General features: G+C 39.5%; 1 protein-coding gene across 1 annotated transcript in view; it reads left to right on the top strand.

Annotated features, from left to right (window-relative positions):
* Window positions 1–1,437: 1,437 nt before the first annotated feature.
* KPNA4 (karyopherin subunit alpha 4) overlaps window positions 1,438–22,525 on the top strand; it is a 58,344-nt gene continuing 37,256 nt past the window's right edge. The window contains exon 1 of the mRNA XM_090273374.1: window positions 1,438–1,666. Within this exon, the coding sequence (XP_090129500.1) occupies window positions 1,598–1,666 (69 nt within the window). The 5' untranslated portion in view covers window positions 1,438–1,597. The remainder of the gene's footprint in view (window positions 1,667–22,525) is intronic.

Genomic DNA, 22,525 nt, shown 5'->3' with positions numbered 1-22,525 from the left:
TTGTTTGCCTAGGCAGTTCAAAGTATACAAAATATTGAAGAGTATAAAGGTATTATTCCCATTTTAAACGTCTTAACTCTGCACGTTGTTCTCCTACAAAGACACACACACACACACACACACACACACACACACACACACACAACACCACCTCCACCCCCAGTAAGGACGGGGAGGGAAAGGGGAAGAGGAGTAAAAGTTCCCAAGAGTTTGAATCAGGGTCATCTTTCCCTCTCTACCTCGCCAAATTTAAACACAGCCAAAGCTTCTATACACATACACACATTTTCCTTCCGACCTCAGTTGCTGACCACTGTACTTCATGTTCTCATGCACATTTTAAGTATTATTAGTTGGTATTTAAATATCTTTTTAGCCATTTCTTCCTTCTTCTGAAATATCTGAGTACGTTCTTTTGTGATTTGCGTTATTTCTGCCTCTGGCAATAATATTTGATAAAGATGTATATCCTTAAAATTTATTTCCTTTCTCGACAGAGTTAAAAATATTTCATTACTGTGTAAGATGCCACGATCCCTGCCTTACAGAACTTAGTACTTTGTGGCCAAAGAGCTACTTCAACTATCTAGGACGAAATACCTAGGAGATGGAATCATTAGCGCTCCACAAAGTTCCTACCTGTTGCGGGGACTGGGTCAGAGGGGATGAATCAGATTTAGCTAATGCGTCCTTTTCCACCCATCGTCCCTCCAGCTTTCCGCTGCGCCTCCGGAACGCAAGTCACCCCTGCCAGTCGGCTTCGCAAGGTCCGGCCCTCGGAGGGTAGGGACCCTGTGCCTGAGAATGGAGCTAGGTGGGGACCAGGAAAAGGGGGTGTTCCGACCTGGCAAGAAGCCGAGCGGAGCGCGCAAAGAATGCCCTAGAAGAGAGGACGCAACGCGGGAAAAAAGACCGTTGTTTAACTCGGCTTCTATCTTGGACCCCAAAGGTCTGGGGCGGCCCCTACCACTGGAGCTAAACAAACCGTCCTCAACCCTCTTTCTCCCCTTCCACCTCTCAAGTCTGATTCTCTCCCCTTCCTCCCCCTGGCTCCGCAGGCACGTGGTCCTTCCCTGCCCGGCCCCCGCCGCGCCCCTCCCCTCCCCCATCACTGCCCCTGCCCTCCCAGCCTTCCGGGCCGCAAGCCCCTTTCTCCTAGTGCGGCTCGCTTCCCTTTTTCGTTCGCTCTTCCGCCCCAGCTCTGCATCGTCCTTTCTGATTGGTCGAGCGCACCGGTGCCTGGTCAGCCAATCGGCAAGCTGGGCTAGCGGCGATGGGCGTGGCCGCATCGCCGGGGCCCTCACATCGAGGCTGACTCCCCCTCAGCCGGCAGCACATTCCGCCGCGGTTGCCGCCACCCGGCCCCGCAGTTGTCTTTGCTGGAGCTGCTGTCGCGCTCGGGTTAGGGCGGGGGGTGGGACGGGTGGGGACGGGAGGAGAAGGCCACGGCAGAGGCAGGTGAGAGGAGGAAGGAAGCGGCGGCGCGGCGAGCATAGCAGCTCAGGCGGCGGCCCGGTTCCTGGGAGTGTCGGTGCGGCGTGGTGGTTGGGGCGGATCCCGCGGGGCCCGGGCGGGGGAAGGAGTCACCGGCCCGGCCATGGCGGACAACGAGAAACTGGACAACCAACGGCTCAAGAATTTCAAGAACAAAGGGCGCGACTTGGAGGTAAACTCGGGGGTGCGGGAGGGGTGAGGGGCCGTGGACCTCGGGCCGATTTCTGCTGGGACTTCGAGTTTGGGGAGTAGGGGCGGGAGCTACCCCCGGACCGCGGGGGAATGGCGCTGGGGGCCGGCCCGTCCGTGACGCCTTTGCTAACGCGCCGGGAAGTTTGTGTCGGGCCTGGTCCGCCTCAGCCGGGGAGCGAAGTGCCGGGGTACAGCCCGCGCGGCCTAGGCCTGCCCGGCGGAGTCGGCCGGTCGCGGGTGCGAGGGGCTGGGCCGCGCCGCGGGGACGCCGGGCGCGGCGAGTGCGGGGGAGGCGTGCGTGCGCCGCGCTGCTTTGGCCCGGTTGCGGCCCCCACCCCGGCAGCCGCGGAGATGCCGGCTTTCTCTCCGGCACCGGCGTTTGGCGCCGCGGGAAGGAGTGCAGTGGGAGGTGGAGGGTGGTGAGCGTGTGGCTACCGAGTGGGGCTCGGAACTTCCTCAGCGAGGCCCGAGGCGTCTCCACTTACAGGCATTTTTTTCTGGTCTTCCCGATTCCCGCTTTACCCCTGCCTCCCTCCAATATTTAAACTACAGGAGTCAACTTCTCCGTTGAAAAAAACACCCCCGGCGTGAGTGGCCATCCTGGTGATGCTAACAGTGCCTTCCAGCGGCCCTTGTTTCACTATGGATATAGCTGATTGAGGATGTGGCTCACCGAGTGCCCTCTTCCAGGCAAAGGATGCCTCTTAATTCAGCTTATTCACAAATCTCTTTACCCCCTCTTGAGAGACCACCAGCTGCATTGTTACATATAAAGTCCAAAGGGTTACACAAAGCTTTCATCCTCTAGTCTACAGTATCCTTTCCCTCCACCTGCTGGTGGTGGTAGTGGGGGGTGGGGTGGGCTATGGAATGGCACCATCGCGTTTTATTATTTTTAAAGGGTGGGGAAAAAAAACCCTTCATTACCTCATATACAGCTGCTCCCGAGGTTCTTAGGCTACATAAGGTGTGAGGGTTACACACACACCGCACACACACCACACACAGATTTTTGATAGACCCTTTCCCTTCAATCTAAGGAGTTTAGATGAATAGGGTTTTTTTTTTTTAATCCATTCTGCATCAAAGTCAAGAGTTTAGCTTTTAAGAGAAAATGGTAGTGTTTTTTGTGTTGTCCCTCTGTACTTTTTTATGCTGAGATCTTCAAATTCCCATCACCTGTTTCTGAACTTTGAGCATTTGCTTGACTGACATAGTAACTATTTTGGGGGCTTTCCACAAAGCCATTTTATCTCTGAAGTAGTTTGTGCTCTCTTAGTGGGTTTCAAAGTTTGAGGAGCTATTGAGTGGCTGAGGGTAGGATATTAATTCCGATTGTTTTAAGGTTAAAATGAGAAAAAAAATCACAAATGATAAAACTTAAATACTATACAGTTATAAAATCCAGAAAAATAGCAATTAGGTGCTTGACAAATCCTAATCCTTTTCCCTCCTCCATTTTTGGCTACAGTTTTTTAACAGCTTTGTTGAGACATTAATTCTCACGCTTTACAGTTCACCTATTTAATGTGGCTTTTGTTTTCACATAGTTGTACAGCCATCAGTACAATCACTCCTAGAACATTTTCTTCACCCCAAAAGGAAACCCAAACTCATTAGCAATCACTCTCCATTTCTCACTCTTTATCTTTTAAGATTTGCCTATTCTGGATATTTCACATAAATGGAGTTATACAATATGTGATATATAATATGTGATAAATGAGTTATACAATGCTTCTTTCAAGTAGCATGTTTTTAAGATTCACACATGTTACAAGAATGAATCGGTGCTTCATTTTTTATGGCTGAATAATATTCCGCACTATGGATATACCACATTTTGTTTATCCACTTATCTCTTGATAGACATTTGCATTGTTTGCACTTTCTGTTACACATAATGCTGCTATGAACATTCATGTACACGTTTTCATGTGGACCTGTTTTTATTCTCTTTGATTATGTACCTAAGAATGGTATTGCTAGGTCACATGGTAACTATGTGTAACATTTGGTAGGGTTGCCAAACTGTTCTCTTAAGTGATCCTTATTTTTTTAATTGATGGCCCCCTTACTGTGTATCTTATTTAGTTAAAATAAGATTAAGTGCTGACTCTATTGGAATAACATTATGACATGTGATGTATAAATACATGAGGCATTTTTTGAGGTGTTCATAGTACCTATGGGCATCCTCTGCTGACTTTGATGAACATTAGAATAGGAATATTTTTACTTTTCCACCTAGTGAAATGACATATGACTAATGGAAAGTCATACTTTCTCCTCACTTGTGACCTACTCAAAGTCTCAATTCCTGTATTGAGATATCATCTTTTATTATCCTTAGAGTACACTAGAAAGGCATATTTTGTGTTTTTATTAATTACATATATGTATGTCCCTCAAAACACATCCCCCCACCCCCAAATATGGTTCTGTGTTGTGCTATGACAAATCCTAAATATGTACCACATTTTGGTTTGGTTGTAATGATATGTTTCATTAAGAGGTCTTCAGAAAGAAAACTATAGATCAGTGCTATCCAATGAATTTTATTTATTCCAGTATTTCCAAAATACCAATGCAACATGTAAATGTTTTAAAAAATTAATGAAATACTTTATATTCTTTTCATACTATGTCTAAAATCCCGTGTGTATTCTATACACATACAGCTATCTCAGTTCTGACTATCTACATAGCAGGTGCTTAATAGCTGTGTGTGGCTAGTAGCTACCTTATTGGATAGCACAGATGTAAAGGACAGCATATAGAGTGAGGTAATTACAGCATTTTTCAGTTCGATCCAACATTTTGAAATTAGGAAGAGTACAAAGTCCTAGAGTTTAGTTTATTCTGATCTCTAACTTTGTGACCTTGGGAAAATCAGACTTACAATTCTTTTCTCTTTAAGACTAGAGGTACTTTACGTCTGTTTCTTGAGTATTGTATAATACGTTTTATAGGTCAATGTTAGGAGGAAGCCTAGTAATTCTCGAGCATTTTATCACCTTCAACTTTCCTCTTTGTGAGGAAGAAGGGGGTTTTATAAGATTCACTGTAATTTTTTTTTCTTTTACTCCTTTATTTGCAATTGGTTCTTTGTTTTTCTCTTTGTTCATACATAATTTAAGTTGAACTTAAAATTAATGAGAAACTCTTTATTTTTATTTTTTATTGTTTACACTATTACAGTTGTCACCATTTTCTCCCCCTTTGCTCACCACCACCCAGCCCTCACCCCCTCTTTCCTTACGCCATCATCACACTGTTGTCTGTGTCTATGTTCCTTTATTTTTATCGTTGACACTATTATGTAGAAATAATCTTATTGCTCATTGAAGAGCAATTTGGGCAGAGGGAATCAGTGACTTTTTTTTTTTAAATTATATTACACTGATTATGCTGTTGTCCTAATTTTTCCTCCTTTACACCCCTCCACCAAGCACCCTCCATATGTCCAGGCAATCCTTCCTCCATTGTTCTTGTCCATGGGTCATGTGTATAAGTTCTTGGGCTACTCCATTTCCTATACTGTACTTTACATCCCCGTGGCTGTTCTGTCACTACCTATTTGTACTTCTTAATCCCCTCACCTCTTTACCCATGCTCCTACACCCCCATCCCATCTGGCAACCAACAAAACACTTCATATCCATGATTCTGTCTCCGTTCTTATTTGCTTAGTTTTTTAGATTCAATTGTTAATAGATATGTTTACTGCAATTTTATACTTCATAGTTTTGATATTCTTTTTCTTAAATTAGACCCTTTAACATTTCATATAATAATGGTTTGGTGATGATGAACTCCTTTAGTTTTTTTTTTGTCTGGGAAGCTCTTTATCTGCCCTTCACTTCTAAATGACAGCTCTGCTAGGTAGGGCAATCTTGGCTGTAGGTCCCTGCTTTTCATGACTTTGGCTATTTCTTGCCAATCCCAATTAGCCTGAAAAGTTTCTTTTGAGAAATCAACTGACAGTCTTATGGGAACTCCCATATAGAAAACTACTTTTTCTTGCTGCTTTTAAGATTCTCTCTTTATCTTTAACCTTTGGTATTTTAATTATGATGTGTCTTGGAGTGGGCCTCTTTGCATCCATCTTGTTTGGTATTCTCTTTGCTTCCTGGACCTGCATGTCTATTTCCTTCACCAAATTAGGGAAGCTTCTTTGTCATTTTTTTTTCAAATAGATTTCCAATTGCCCTTTCTCTTGTCCTTCTGGCACCCCTATGAAGCGAATGTTGGAACATTTGAAGTTGTCCCAGAAGCTGCTCACGCTATCCTCATTTATTTTTTTATTCTTTTTTCTTCCTATTGTTCAAATTGGTTGTTTTTTGGTTCTTTATGTTCCAAATCATTGATTGATACTCAACTTATTTCACTCTACTGTTATTTCCCTGTAAATTGTTCTTTATTTCAATTAGTAAGTCCTTTGTTTTTGATTGGATCTTTTTTATGCTGTTGAAGTCCAAACTAAGTTCCTTGAGCATCCTTATAATCAGTGTTTTGAACTCTGCACCTGATAGGTTGTTTATTTCCATTTCATTAAGCTCTTTTTCTTGAACTTTGATCTGTTCTTCCATTTGGGTCATGTTTATTTGTCTCCTCATTTTGGAAGCCTCCCTGTCTTAGTTTCTGTGTATTAGGTAGTTGCTTTGACTCCGCGTCTTGGTAGTGTGGCCTAAGGCAGTAAGTTTCTTGTAGGGTCCAGTAGCACAGCCTCCCCTAACACCCAAGCTGGGTACTAGAGATACACCCTCTCTGTGGGCTGAGTACACCCTCCTCTTATAGTTGAGCCTTGATTGCTCTTGACAGGTCAATGGGTGGGATTTACCCAGGCCAGTCAGTTGCCAGAACTGGCTTTGACCACTGACCAACAGCATCTGCCCTCTCTGTAGGATCACCTGTGTAGGGGCAGGGTGGTAGTGCTCCGATGTGGTTTGTAGCTATTCACTGGGTATGCCAGCCCTGGGGTTCCCCAGTAGTGCAGTCCAAGGTCGGCCCTCAACTGTGATTTGCCTGGGGTATTCTGCTTGGCATATAAAGCAATCAGAGATGGCTGCTACTTGTGCTGGGCTTGGAGATTCCCAAGTGAAGTCAAGCTGTGGCTCTATGCATGCTGCTGCTATTGCCTAGCCTGGGACTCTTTGAGACCAGCTGGTGCTTGTTTGAGAGGATTTAGGTAGTTGTGAAGCATGAGCCAAGACTAGCTATTCATTTGGAAAGCAGCTTGGGTGAGTCCCTAAGTTGGGTGGGGTGGAGTCTCTGATGATCTCCAAGGCGAGTCAAAAAGTGTTGGCCAGGTTGGTGGAGTCTCAGATATGGCATCAGCTTGCCGGCTCTGTGGGTGAGGATTTAGAAAAGGGGTAATGGCTTCTGCTCACCTCAATGCCACACACTTCAATTTCTCCCTTTATTCCACTGGTGCCTTTCAAGCTGCTACCTACCCAGGTGCTGGAGCTCAGAGAGAGTGAGTCTGAATAGGTGCAACTGTGCATGTATTTTTTTTTTTTTTAATGTTTGATTTAATTTGTGTTTTTTTTTTTAAAGTATATTTTATTGATTATGCTGTTACAGTAGTTCCAATTTTTTCCCCTTTACTCCCCTCCACCCAGTATCTCCCTCCCCCAGCATCCCCCCCCCCAAGTCCATACCCATGGTTCGTAAAAAATAACTATCCCTCCCTCTCAGATATTAAGACCCTTTGTAATCTTGTAAAGGACAATGGGCGAAGGTCTCAAGCTCCTCTAGCTGCTTCAAGCTGGACATGGTCGTCGTCCTACCTACCCTTGGGTCCAGAAATCCCTAATAAGAGTGGGGGTGTGGAGGGGAGGGTCGCCTTCCCACATGGGGAAGGATCATGTGCATGTATTTTTTAAGAGGACCTTCTTGGGGCTCTAGCAGTTTCTTCCACTGAGTCATTCCCTCTGGTTTTTGCAACCAGATGTTGTTGGGACTTATCATCCTGGCACTGAAATCCTGGTCTAGGGTCCTCACTCATGAGATATCCCTCCCAAATTTTTATTCACCACATGTGGGTGAGGGACCAGCCCATTCTGTATCTGTGCTTCCCCTGCCAGTTTGGTTGGTTGTGGTTTCTTTAATTCTGTAGTTTCAGACCTCCATTCAACTCAATTTCTGACAGTTCTGAGTGATGGTTGTTCTATATTTTAGTTGGAATGTTGATGTGGTTTTGCGAAGAGGTGAGCCAGGTCTGCCTATGCCACCATCTTGACCGGAAGTCTATAAGTAACTTCTAAAACCATAATTTCTAAATTAAAACTGATTCCAGTCCAATATTCACTCCTTATCTTTTATTCAGCCATTCTGGCTCCTCCAAAATTTTGTCATGCTAACTTCTTAAAAGACAAAAACATCAAAGCATATTCCAGGATCCATTTAAAATAATTTACAGGATCTGTCAGATGATATACAGTGCTTGACTTCTTTTATGTAGTGTAGTAGAGGATCATCATTATAGTACTAGTTTGAGAATAGTAACTATAGGGAGGGTATGCACAGTGCAACACAGGAAATGGGTAGTGACCAAACCTCAAAGAATAAATTTGTCAGAATAAAACAAATTAAGCTTATCTAGTTTATGTTTTAAAAGTAGAGGGAGAATTCTCTAGTACATTTTCTAATAAACCTATGTAATTTTTATAGTTCTGAGTGTATTCAGGTTTGAATAGAACATTAAGTTATGTTAGAAGGATAATCAGATCTTTTAGACATGCAACTCTAAGGGAAAAACCCTGAAAGCAAAAGAATAGTAAAATACTATGTAAGTGGAGACTTGATTGTCCCCACAACATAAAGTATGAAGTCAGCTTGAACTCTTAAAAAATGTTCTTGGTTGGCAGAAGTTTAATAAGTTAATCAGCTGTTTTGTTGTTTAGAAATGGCCTTGGTGATTTGTTAAACTGTACAGTGTGAAGAGCATTGTTAAGATATTAAGTCTTGTTAACTTTTAGAGACTGACCTCTGTCATCACAAATCTTGGAGCATATTTACTATACTTAAAATAACTACTGTCTAATTTTTCATATAATAGTCCAAGCATGTGACAATATGATTATCTGATAGAAATATAGTTGGGAATTAAATGTTTTTTTACTTGTGCCATCTCTCCTGGTTTATAAGGCAACCATTACAGAATTACTTCATTGATAATTTTCTTAGATATACCAAGATGTCTTTGTTTTTCATAGGTACTAGTATGTCAGATGAATATACAAGATTAGAATAGTTGGAGTGATTTAGCTTTAAAAGAGTGAAATCACTTTTGAAAAAATGTGTAAGTAGTTTTTGAAAATTGATCCCTAATACCTGATGTTGGTTATGGGTTCTTAAAATATTTTAAAATGTTTACTGGAGCACCATTCATCAACATTAGACCTAAAATTACACAATGAGAGTTTGTCAAATTTAACTTTCAATGATTTTTGTATTCGTTGGTTTAGGAGAAGTAGGATTGAAGGGAACTAACTTTTTGAGTACCTCTTGTATGTGTTTTTAATTGTATTCTCGTTTCTCTCAATCTTACAATTAGGAATTATTATTCATCTTATAGGAAAACAATTGTAGAGTTAAGAGACTTAATAGCATAACATTCAAAGGAATGATTTTAACTCACATGTGTCAAAGAAAAGTATATACTGTTTATACTGTGCTGTACTACCTCCCTCAAAGTTGATTAAAAACTTCTAGGTAAGAGCATTTAGCATAGTCCTTGGAGTATAATAGATATTAAGTGTTTCCTTTTTTCTCCAGAAAGATTTTTAGAAATTGTGCATCATTTGTGAGCTTTAAACTCTAAAGAACATAATCCATATAGTATGCTTCTCTTTAGGTTTACTAAAAGGATGGGACTGGAGAAGATTCTTCTACAATTAACAGGAGAACAATATTTCTATTAGCACATACTAAGTAAAGACAATATACGCTTGTAATGGCCTTAGTTCAAAACTTTTCAAAGCTCTGAGGATCAACCTCTTTAGTTTATGCTGTTAAAAATTAAGGACTCTCAAAGAGTTCTGTGTGATCTACCAATGTTTATCATTTCAGAAATTAAAATTTATGAACTTTAGAAATGAACTCATGAAAATAACAATAAAGCTATTTTATGGAAACGTGTTTCTAATAAAAATGACTTATTTTCCAAAACCCCAAAAATTTTGGGGGAAGAATGACCATGTTTGACACTCTTTTTTTCAGGGCTCATTAATATTTGACTTAGAAATAGATAGCTAGCTGGATTTTCCTGTCAATGTCTGAATTCTCTTGTGGAATGCTGTTTTGGTTGAAGTATATGAAGAATATCCAAGTTGAAAAGGAGGGCAGTTGAAAAAGCAGTGTTTTAATGGCCCTTTTCAATAATTATGGAAATTATCTTTGCTACTATACCTTAACATCAGAAGTAGTAGTATCTTAAAGGTTAGTTGCAATTTAGAATCTGAAACCACATTAGAGAACTTTTCATACTGTTTATTACATTGAATTTCATTCGGCAGGTATCTTTTGCCCTTTCCTGATTTTGTAACATCATGTATTGGTCTTTTGGAAGTTATTAGTTCCCTGAATTATGTAGCTCTTCCAGATGCTGACACATTTTATTGTACAGTGAAACTCCACAATAATTTATTAGTGTCACCACATAGTTCATTAGAAAAATCTTAAATATTGGGACTCTGTCAGGCTCACAGTGGTGGATACAACTTTCCCAAAAGTCTTATTTTCACTTGAAAGCTCAAATTTTATCATTACCCAGTAAATACTGAAAAGTTGTTTTCCTGAAGCCATAAGCTCACTTAGCTTATTTTTGTGAAAACATCTGCCAGACACTGTTTGAATGGCCATAATTTGTTTGTCATTCTTTCAAGTAAAAATGATGTTCCATGAAAAAAGTGGCCCGTTAATTCACAACTCATGCAATTGCACAGATACTTATTCCTTGAGACAATCATCCTACTGCAGAAATGCACGTGCTGCAAAAGGGGTTTATGTGTAATCTGTATTTTATCACAAAATTTTAGAAAGAAGGGGTTAGTTTTTCATCAAGGACATTCTGAGTGAGCTGGCTTTTTTCTATTTTTGTTTTTTAAACCTGTACTACAATAACTTTTAGTAGAGCGTGCTTACATTGCCTTAATTCATACTAAAGCACCAGAAGTTTTACCCACTGCATTTTCACTGCAGTGCAAATGTTAATAAGAAAGTAGTAATATTATGAAATAGGTTTAATCTTATCAACCCTCTGAAAAGGCCTCATTGGCCCCACAAGGGGCCCACTGACCACTGTCTTTACTTATTATTGTTACTTCTGTTACTAGTGACTGTTGCTTAATGAATAATGGCTTAAAAGGTTTTCTAGTATTACAGTTAAAGAATATAGACTATGGAGTTACTTAATCTGGAGTTGAACCCTGGTTCCTCCATTTAGTAATCATGAAATTATCTTTATTTCTCTAAACCATTTAAATTCTTAATGGTACCTGGCATAGCTCTTTTTATTTCTACCAACTTGCTTCATCATACGTTATACCCAATACCTCCTCCCCCTCATATTTCCTGTTAGAATAATTCAAATCACATCACATGAATTGGAGAAGTCTTCCTTTATCCCTTTATTAGCACTCAAGTGAAAGCCTGCTTTCTCCTGTGGTGCAACCAAATTATTTCAAAATTACTAGTTTCTGACTTTATTTTTAGAATAATGGGGGAATCTGGCTGTCATAACCTGGTAAGTCCAGGGCCACAGCTGGCATTAATTATAAGAGTACTAGTGAAAGTCCAGGGAGGATTCTGATACAACAAGATTTGATTGCATGCTTAGACCTGAATTAATCACTATGGACAGGAGAATATGATTCTGTGATTGGCTAGCACAAGTGCATGTGCTGTGTGTCCAGCTCTGTGTATGTGTATGCACACATGTGTGTTGGGGATTGGGAAAGGTGTTGGTACCTCCACTTAAACAAGGTTTGCAAAAAGAATGAGCAGTCTTGGAATAAGAAGAAAGGAAGAAAAAGCCTATTGAAGACAAAATTATAAAGCACTACCATCCAGTACAGATGTAGAATAGTTCCTTATTTTTGGCCTTTGACTATCATGTGGAGATGTTTACTGTATTACAAGTATATCTGTAGAAATAAGTCCATTGTTGGTCAACTTTTTCCTTAAACATCTTACATCAGAGTATTCAGATTTTTTCCTCTTACTGTCTTGAATGATTTTTTCCAACTCCCGTTTGTTCTCAAGCTTTAAAACATAACAGTATTATCTTTAAATGATTAAGCTTATTTAGGACCAATGAACAGATAAAAAATATGACCTATATCCTTAATCATTAGTGAAATGTAGCTCAAAACCATAACGAGACACCATTTCACACCTACTAGAATAGCTGTAACCAATGAGAAACAGAAGTGTTGGTGAGATGTGGAAAAAGTGGAACCCTTATATATGGCTGATGGGTGTGTAAAATGATGGAGCCACCTTGGAATGCAGTTTGGCATAAACTCAAAGTTTAACATTTAGCAATTCCACTTCTAGGTATAAACCCAAGAGAATTGAAAACAAGTGTCTGCACAAAAACTTGTACATAAATGTTTATAGCAGCCTTTTGCTTTATAGCCAAAACATAGAAACAATCCAAATGTTCATTAACTGATGAATGAAGAAAAAAAATGTGGTGCAGCCATGCAATGGAATATTATTCTACCATAAAAATGAAGTACTGCCCTGGCTGGTGTGGCACCGGCTTGGAAACAGAAAGGTTGCTGGTACAATTCCCAGTCAGGGCATATGCTTGGATTGTGGGCCAGGTACCCAGTTGGGGAAGTGTGAGAGGCAACCAGTCAATGTTTCTTTTGCACATCGATATTTCTCTCCCTCTTCCTCCCTCCCTTTCCCTCTTGCTAAAAAATAAATAAAATCCTTTTTAAAAAAAAGAAAGTACTGCCACATGCAACAACATGAATGAATCTTGAAACCATTTTGCTACCTGTAAGAAGCCAATCACAAAAGATCACGTATTCTGTAATTCCATTTACAGTGTATGAAATATCCAGAGTGGACAAATCCATAGAAAGTAGATTAGTGGTTGCCAGTACCTGGGACAAAGGGAGATGGGGAATGACTGCTAATGGGTATGGGGCCTTTTACAGAGAAGATTAATATGCAACTTTTTGAATGTACTAAAAACTACAGACTGTACACTTTTTTTTTTTTTTAAAGATTTTATTGATTTTTAGAGGTGAGGTGCAAGAAGGAGAAAGAGGGAGAGAGAGATGGATGTGTGACAGAGACATCGGTTGCCTCTCGCACACCTCCAGCTGGAGATCTTCCTTGAAACCCAGGCATGTGCCTGACCCGAAATCGAACTGGCGAACTTACAGATTGCAGGCTGGTGCTCAGTCCACTGAGCCACACCAGTCAGGGCAACTGTATACTTAAATGGGTGAATTATATGGTGTGTAAATTGTATCTCAGTAAAGTTGTACGTTAAAAAGAAAACCACAAAGCTTAACTAAGAAAAATGAGTAGAGGCTGTGACAACTTTCTACTACCTAAGGATCATAGGTGAACTCTTGGCAGCTCATTTTAACTGACTTGTTTACTCTTTCCAGTATTGAATTCATTTGTTTAGCCTCTGTGTCTGAGGTTCTGTTTAGGCAGTCACCACCACTCGACTGTGGAATTGACTGGGGGGCAGGGGGCTGTCATATGACAGGGAACATCATTGCCTGCTTCTGCAGCAGCTTTCCTGGAAAGAGAAATTTCTCTTACACAAGGCTGTAAATATTGCATTATTTAGTTAATGTCATTCCATTCTTTTCTGTTAACCTTTTATCACTTAAAATCTGGGACAGATCATTATTACCTTGATGAAATCTCATCTCCACCGTGGTTGCCTGGTTTCTGCTATTAGTCTTTTCTAATCATAAAATAACCAGCTTGTTTCTTTTTTATTTTTCTAAATCCTCACCTGAGGATATGTTTCTAATTGATTTGAGACAGACATCAGTGTTACAGAAAAACATTGATCTTTTGTCTCCAGTACACACCTTGACTGGGGATTGAACCCACAACCCTTTGGTGCATGGGATGACACTCCAACCAATTGAGCCACCCAGTCAGGACACCAGAATGGTTCTTTTAAAAAATAAGTTAAAATCACGCCTCTCCTCTCCTTCAGTAGCTTTCCACCACATTTACCTTTCCAACTCATTACTGAGACGTTCCAGGCCTTACCAGATCTGATTCCTGCCCACTTCTTCTACCTCTGTCTATAGAAGTTTATTATCTCCTTTGGTTACTATACTCTCACTCATCGTATTTTAATTCATCTCATTCGAGCACATCAACAGCCCTCTCCTCTTCAGTCCCTTCATACATTCTGCTCTGTCAGAATGCCTTCCCTTACCCCCTTTACCTTCATCCCTTTTCTTTCAACTGTCTAGTTATTTCTCATCCTTTGGACCTTCAGTAGCATTTACTTAAGCCATCTCTAAACAAAATAATTGAAAATCCCCTAGTGTTAAGAACACTAATCATAACTTGTTGGTGTATTTACTCGTTATTTTCTCCCGTCAGACTATAAGTTGTCTGAGAGTGTGGGTCTTGTCTAGTTTGTACACCACTCCTGATTCTCACGTCCAGAGTCTGGCATATAAGTGGCACTTAAATACTTAAGGGAATTAAATGAAACTTTTTTAAAAAGTGTACTAAATCAAATTTTCTAAGTAAATTTTTTTCTCTTGAAATGGTGATGCATGGTACCTGTAGAATTTTTTTTTTTAAATAGAAAAACAAAATAATCCATAATTTTACTGCTATTGATCTTTTGGAATGTTGTCTTTTATACATTTTTTTCTAATATATTTGAACTGAATTTGGTTCTTGTGAGAATAGCTCATAGTTGAATGCAGCAAAATTTCGCAACTTTTGCACTGTGGACATTTTGAGCCAGATATATCTTTGGGGACTTGACTGTACATTGTAAGATATTCAGTAGCATCCCTTGCCTCTGCCCATTAGGTGCCAGTAGCACTGCCTCCCCCACCCCACCCCCACTAGGTGTATAGTTGCCATATGTCCTCTGAATGGCAAAATCTCCCCAGGTGAGAACCACTGGGATGAAGTATTTCAGTAAACTTCCCAGAACACCATTGCTGTTGTCACTTTTCAATTCAGAAACCTTTGGTGGATTTCTGTTCTCTGTAAGAGTAAGCTAGATATTTCATATTCTCATTTCAGGTTAGCAGATGTGAGTGTTTGCTGCATAAATGCTAATGAAGGGGCATACACTAAATTACAGGCTTACCTCGGAGATCCTGGAAGTTTGGTTCCAGACCAGCACAGTAAAGCGAATATCACAATAAAGCGACACATGAATTTTTGGTTTCCCAGTGCATATAAAAATTATGTTTACGCTATACTGTCTATGTAGTTTACTAAGTGTCCAATGTCATTATGTCTAAAAAACCCAATGTACATATTTTAATTTAAAAAATACTTTATTGCTAAAAAATACTAATCATCATCTGAGCCTTCAGCAAGTTGAACTCTTTGTTGGTGGATGGTCTTGCCTTGATGTTGAGGAAAACACAATGTCCACAAAGTACAGTAGAATGAGGTATGCTTGTATACCTGTATCTGACCAGGTTCTTACCTTTTTAGCTTATAGTTCCCCATCTATATAACTTCATATCAGACTCTTCTCCCACTTCAGTTCTGCTTTTCTATCTTTGCTTTTATTGAGCCCCTACCTGAAAAACGTAGTCTTCCCTTTACCTTGACATTTCTTATTTATATTTCCAGGTTGAACTTAAGTGTCCAGGCTTCACTAAAGTTTTTCTTCATCACACCGATTCATAATGATTATTCCTTTTCTTAAACTATTAGTTTTTTTAGTACTCATAATTTGGTGTTTTCTTGTGGAAGATATTTTTACTTGTTATGTGTTTTATAGAGAAAAGAGTATGGCAAAAAGATATATATGACTTAATAACGTCAGTAAATCAGATAACCTGGATGAAATGGACAAATTCCTAGAAACAACCTACCAAGACTGAATCATGAAGAAATAGAACATTTCAACAGACATATAACTAATAAGGAGATTGAACCAGTAATAAAAAATCTACCAAAAAAGAAGAGCACAAGATCAGATGCCTTCACTGGTGAATGCTACCAAACTTTTAAGGAGAATTAACACTAACCCCCCCGCTCAAACTTGCAAAAAACTGAAGACAAGGGAACACTTCCAAACTCATTCTATGAGGGGAGCATTACCTTGGTACTAAAGCCAGGAAAAGACACTACATGAGAAAACTGAAGACCAATATCCCTGGTGAGTACCATTGCAAAAATTCTTAACAAAATACTAGCAAATTGAATTCAATGGTATATTAAAAGGATTATGCACCGTGACCAAGTAGGGTTTATTCCTGGAATTAAAGTACAGTTCAATATATGAACTCAGTCATTGTACTATACCATAAATTAACAGAATGAAGGATGAAATCACATGATTTCAGTTACAGAGAAAGCATTTGACAAAATTCACTTTTTCATGGTAAAAAACATTTAACAAACTCAGAAGAAAACGGCCTCAACATAATATAGGCCAAATATGAAAAGTACCTGCAGACACCATACTCAATAGTGAAACACTGTGAAAGCTTTTCATGTAAGATCAGGAACAAGACAAGAATGCCAGCTTTCACCCAGTCTATTCAACATAGTTCTGAAAGTCCTAGCCAGAGCAATTAGGCAAAAAGAATTAAAGGCATTTAAATTGGGAAGGAAGAAGTAAAATCTGTTTGCAGGTGACATGATCTTACATGTAGAAAACCATAAAGATCCCCAGATTTTTTTTTAGACATAAATTCAGCAGTTACAGTAGATAAAATCAGCATACACTAGCCCTGGCCTGGTGGTTCAGTTGGTTGGAGTGTCATCCAATACACTAGAAGGTTGTAGGTTTGATTCCCAGTCAGGGCACATACCTAGGTTGCAGGATCAGTCCCTCGTTGGAGCACATACAGGAGGCAGGCAGTCAGTGTTTCCCTCTCACGTTGATGTTTCTTCCTCTCTCTAAAATTAATAAACATATCCTTGAGTGAGGATTTAAAATAATAAGCATATATAAGGTTGGTGCAAAAATAATGTCCTATTTTAAAGTCTGTTTTAAAAATGGAAAAGCCCATGATTATGAAAATTATTATTCATTAACATAACCTCTTTTGCTTTCTAGAACCTCATTCCATCTGTCAGCTAGCTTATAAATGCCACCCTAGTAAAATTCTTTAGGTTTTGAAGCAAAATATGAATCCAACTCATTTTTAACCTCTTCTCTTGATGTCAACCTAAGACCATCAAAATGGTTCTGTTGTCCCCGAAATGAGTGATAATCAGAAGGAGCAAGGTCAGGAGAATATGGAGGATGAAGCAATATTTCCCAACCAAGCTCTTTCAAGAAATTTTTGGTGAGTCGAGCTGTGTGAGGACGAGCATTATCATGATGGAAAATGACACCCTTTCTGTTGACTAAGGAGGGTCACTTTTGGTTCAAAACTTTTCAGATGACAAAGTTGTTCACAGTAAAAGATTAGCAGTAATTGGTTGTTGTCTAACAGTTCTTAATGGACAATTCCTTCCATATCCCACCATACACTCAATATGATCTTCTATGGATGAAGTCCTCCTCTTGGTTGTTGAACTCTTCTTCCTTCTTGACTGATCCACGATGGGCAGTGTTTAACGTTATGGTAAAGGATCCACTTCTCGGCACCTACCCAAAATGGTGCCTGAAGGTGTCGCGAAAGCAATGATTCACAACAAGCAAGACGCTGTTGCAGATTCTCTGGAGACAGTTCGTGTGGGACCCATTTTCCAAATATGGAAACCTTTCCGATCCTTTTCAGTTGGCGTAGCATGGTTGTATGGGCTATGTTAAGTTGTTCTGCAAGTTCCCTAGAGATAATGGTGGAGTTTTCTGTGACAACAGCTTCCAACACTTTGGAATCAAGTTTTTTTGGACGACCCTCTTTTGGCTCGTTTTTCAAACTGAAATCCTCACTTCAGAAACGGGAAAACCACCTCCTACGACTTCTTTCAGTCACTGCATTGTCCCCATTAGCACTCTGAATAGACTTTGCTGCTGTACTTACATTGGCACCTTTATGAAACTCATAGAGTAAAACATTTCTAATGTGGTCTTTAGATGGGACGAACATGGGTGCAAATATTGCGGATGATTATGAACAATACTTCGACAGTCTGAAAAAATAAGGTATAAATAAGTGTGACATCAAAAAATTATAAGAAGAGGCACAAATTTAATAAGTATTATCTAAAACTTTCTTTAAAAAGTCAGACATTACTTTTGCACCAAATAACAAGGTATTCAACCTGAAGAGGAAATTGAGACACAAGTCCATTTATAATAGCATCAAAAGGATAAAATACATAGGAATAAACCTAATCAACGAGGTGAAAGACTTTTACACAGAAAACTGCAAAACATTGCTGAAAGAAAGGGAAGACAAATAAATGAAACAACATCCTGTGTTAATGTATTGGAAGACTTACTGTTAAATGTCAGTACTACTCAAAGTGATCTACAGATTTAATGCAATCCCCATCAAATTCCCAATGATATTATTTGCAGAAATAGAAAAATTTATACTACAATTCATATGGAATCTCAAGGGATCCTGAATAGTCAACTCAATATTGGAAAAGAAAGAGAAAGTTGGAGGTCTCACACTTCCCAATTTTAAAACATAGTTAGTAATCAAAACAGTGTGGTATTGGCATGAAGTAAGACATATAAATCAATGGACTAGAATAGGGAGCCCAGAAATAACCCTTTGTGCACATATTGTCAAATTATTTTGACGAGGGTGCCAAGGTCATTCATTCATTAGTAAAAGAACAGTCTGTTTGTTAAATGGTGCTGGGAAAATCTGAAAACCCACAAGCAAAAGAAATGAAGTTGTACCCTTACCTAACACCGTGTATTATGCAGTAATTAACTCAAAATGGATCAAGGATCTAAATGTAAGACCTAAAACAATTAAACTCTTAGAAGAAAACAGGACAAAAGCTTCATGACATTGGATTTGGTAGCGATTTCTTGCATATGACACCAAAGGAACAGGTAACAAAAAATGTACTACCTCAAACTTTAAAGCTTCTGTGCATCAAAGGATCCAGTTAACATGTTGAAAAGTCAACCAGTGGAATGGGAAATTTATCTAGAATTATAAAAAACTCCTACAACTCAACAACAAACAATCCTATTTTAAAATGGGCAAAGGATTTGAATAAACATTTCTCTGGAGAAACTATACAAATAGCCAAAAAGCATATGAAAAGATGCTCAACATCACGTATCATTAAGGAAAATGAAGGTCAAAACACAGCGAGATACTACCTCACACCCATTAGGATAAAAACTAAAAAGAAAAATAGTAAGATAATATAAGTATTGGTGAACATACGGAGAAATTGGTACACTTGTATACTCTTTGTAAGAATGTAAAATGGTACAGCCCTTATGGAAAACAGTATGGTGGTTCCTTAAAAAATTAAAAATGTAATTATAACAAGATCCAGCAATTCCACTTCTGAATATATACCCAAAAGAACTGAAAGGGACTCAAAGAGAGATTTGTGTGCTTGTGTTTATAGCAGCATTATTTACAACAAGCAAAAACGGGAAGCAAACCAAGTGTTCTTCAGTGGGCGAATAGATAAACAAAATGTGGTATATACATAAAATGGAATGTTCTAACTTATGGTGGCATATGTTACAACATGGATTAACCTTGAGGACATTATGCTAAGCCACAAAAAGCAATATGATTTGACTCATATTAGTTACCTAAAACAGTGAAATTAATAGAAACAAAGTAGTGTGATGATTGCTGAGGGAAGACGGAAGTAGGGAATTGTTTAATGGGTATAGAGTTTCAGTTTTTCGAGATGAAAAGTGTTGGAGATTGGCTGCACAGCAGTGTGAATGTACTTAGCACTACTGAACTATACACTTAAAAATGGTTAAGATGGTAAATTTTACAATGTGTTTTTCTACCTAAAAATTTTAATTTTTAGAAAATTATTAAGATAATAAAATTTATGTTATCTGTATTCTACCACAATTTAAAAGAAGAGGAAAAAAACTGACAATACCATATATGCTGGTGAGAATTTGGAGCAATAAAAATGCTCATTTATTGCGAGTGGGAATACAAAATGGTAGCCATTGTGGAAGACAGTTTGACAGTTTCTTACAAAACTGAATGTACTCTTACCATATAATTTGTTAATCACACTCTTTAGTGTTTATGCAAATGAACTGAAAATTTAGGTCCATATGAGCAGCTTTATAATTGCCAAAACTTGGAAGCAACCAAGATGCTCTTCAGTAGCTGGATAAACTGTGGTTCATTCGGACAATGGAATATTATTCAACCTAAGAAGGAATGAGCTATCAAGCAATGAAAAGACATGGGAGAACCCTAAATATATATCATTATGTGAAAGAAGCCAATCAAAAAGGCTACTTTAGATGAGTTCTGGCCAAGATGAGGGCCTAGACTGACATGCTCTGTCTCCCTCCACAACTAAGAAGGACTACAACTACCACAAAGCCAGAAATAACCAGAAGTTCCAGAAAATAAAGCTACATGGAAGTCCAACATACAAAGTTATAAACAAGTGGTGCTCATCTGGATGAGTAGGAGGGGCAAAGCCGAGATGGAGAGGTCAAGCTGTGCTGGCGGCAGCAGCTGCAGCAGTAGGCGGCGGGACTGCAGTAAGCAGACACCCGTATTTAAGGGGAGGCGAGAAGCACCTGGGGAGCACCCCTGGCTGCCGACCAAACCCATCAGCTAGCGATTCCAACACCAGGGAAGGCAGACCCGCATTGCCTCAGACTGTGAGGGCTGGAGGGCGTGGGGACGGAGGAGGCTCCCAGTCTCTCAGCGGAGAGTGAATGGCAAGAATCCATCTTGGACCCCTGCCCCCATACAAAGCGCCACAGCGTGGTGAGAAGGGTTGCCCACAAGTGACAAATGCACGGAGTTCCACCCCCTATAGCATAGGAGATGTGACAGCCCCACCCAGGAAGGAAAAGTAAACGAACCTGTCAGGATGACAGGGATCATGATAGAGGTCCCAGTCACAAAGCTGACCAGACAGCAAATCCACGATCTGTCGGACCAGCAAATAGATAAACTTTCTGAGGCTCAGTTCAGAGCTGTAGTTATAGGACAGTTTACAGATCTAACAGCGGGGCTGAATCAAAACAGGGAAGGAATGAAGGCTAGTCCTGCTGAAATGAACAAAAACACATATGAAACTAGTGGTGAGGAAAGGAAAACCAGGAATCAAATCAACAAATCAGAACATAGGGAAGAAACAGTCAACCAGTACAGAAAGAGGAAACGAGAAGCGAGGAAAATGAGGACAGGCTCAGAAACCTCTGGGACAGCTATAAGCAGGCCAACATCCGAATCATAGGGTTGCCAGAAGGTGAAAAAGAACAGAAATTGAAAATTATGTGAAAAAATAATGAAGCAGAACTTCCCTAACTTGGGGAAGGAAATGGAATTACAGGTCCAGGAAGCACAGAGAGTTCCAAAACAACTGGACCCAGGGAGAACCACACCAAGACACATTATAATCAAAATGTCAAAAATTCATAGTAGATGAGGGAAAATATTGGAAACTTTGTTTTTGTGATGATGAGCAGCCATATTAAAATATTTTATAAAGTAAATGTATATTCAGTAATCTAATAGTTCTAAGTTTTATTCTTACTTGACCTATTGGCACCATTTGATAATAGTTAATTATGCTTCCTTGAAACTTTTTTTTTTTTTTTTACTTGATCCCAGATTTGCACAGATTTCTATAGCCTTCTGTCTCACTGACTGTTCCTTCTTTGTCTCCTGCCTTTTAATTTTGGAGTGCCTAAATTTATACTCACTCCATAGGCAATCTCATCAGATCACCTGGTTTTCAATACTATTTATACACTGCCAACTTTCTAAATTGGTATTTTTAGTCCTTACCTCTTACCTGAACTTCCAGTCGACTACATGACATCTAATTTTGATTCATTATATGCATATTAAACTTAGCATGTTCAAAAAGGGGTGTTATTCCCCAAACCTACTAATCATTCAGTCTACCCCATCTCAGTAAATGGTAGTTCCATCTTCCAATGGGTTGGGCCAAAAACCTTCAAGTCATCAGTCATTGTCTCCTCTCGTTCATGATCCTGTCCTGTCCATTAGCAAATTCTGTAGGTACAGTCTTCAAAATATATCCATGTTCTCCACTGCCATCACTCTGGTCCAAGCTATTCTCTCTTACCTGGATTACTTCAGTTAACATGATTTCCCAACACAGCATCTGGAAATGAGTCACCTTTGCTCAAAACCCACCAGTGGCCTTTTGTCTCACTGAGAGTAAATGCCAAAATCTTTACAGCAGTCATCCATTTCCTACTCTTTGTTCACTGCATGTCAGCCAATCTGGACTCCTTGCCTTTCCTTTTTTCTCATGTCTGGGCCTTTTTTACTTGCTAATCCTTCTACTTTGAATAGTTTCTGCCAAATATCCACATGACTTGTTTGCTCGTCTTCTTAGAAGTGATCTTAAAAATATTCCTCTTCTGGACTTTATATTTTTTTCTTTTCGATGTTTGTCACCATCTAACATACCATTTTAGTTTTATTTTTGTCTCTCCCCCACCCCCCTCCACCCCCACTGAAATATAGGTTCCAAGAGGGCAAGGATTTTTGTCCTT

This window comes from Furipterus horrens, unplaced genomic scaffold (genome assembly GCF_987537825.1).
Source record: "Furipterus horrens unplaced genomic scaffold, mFurHor1.1.pri manual_scaffold_1, whole genome shotgun sequence".
Taxonomy (NCBI): Eukaryota; Metazoa; Chordata; class Mammalia; order Chiroptera; family Furipteridae; genus Furipterus; species Furipterus horrens.
This window is presented reverse-complemented; position numbering and strand designations above follow the sequence as displayed.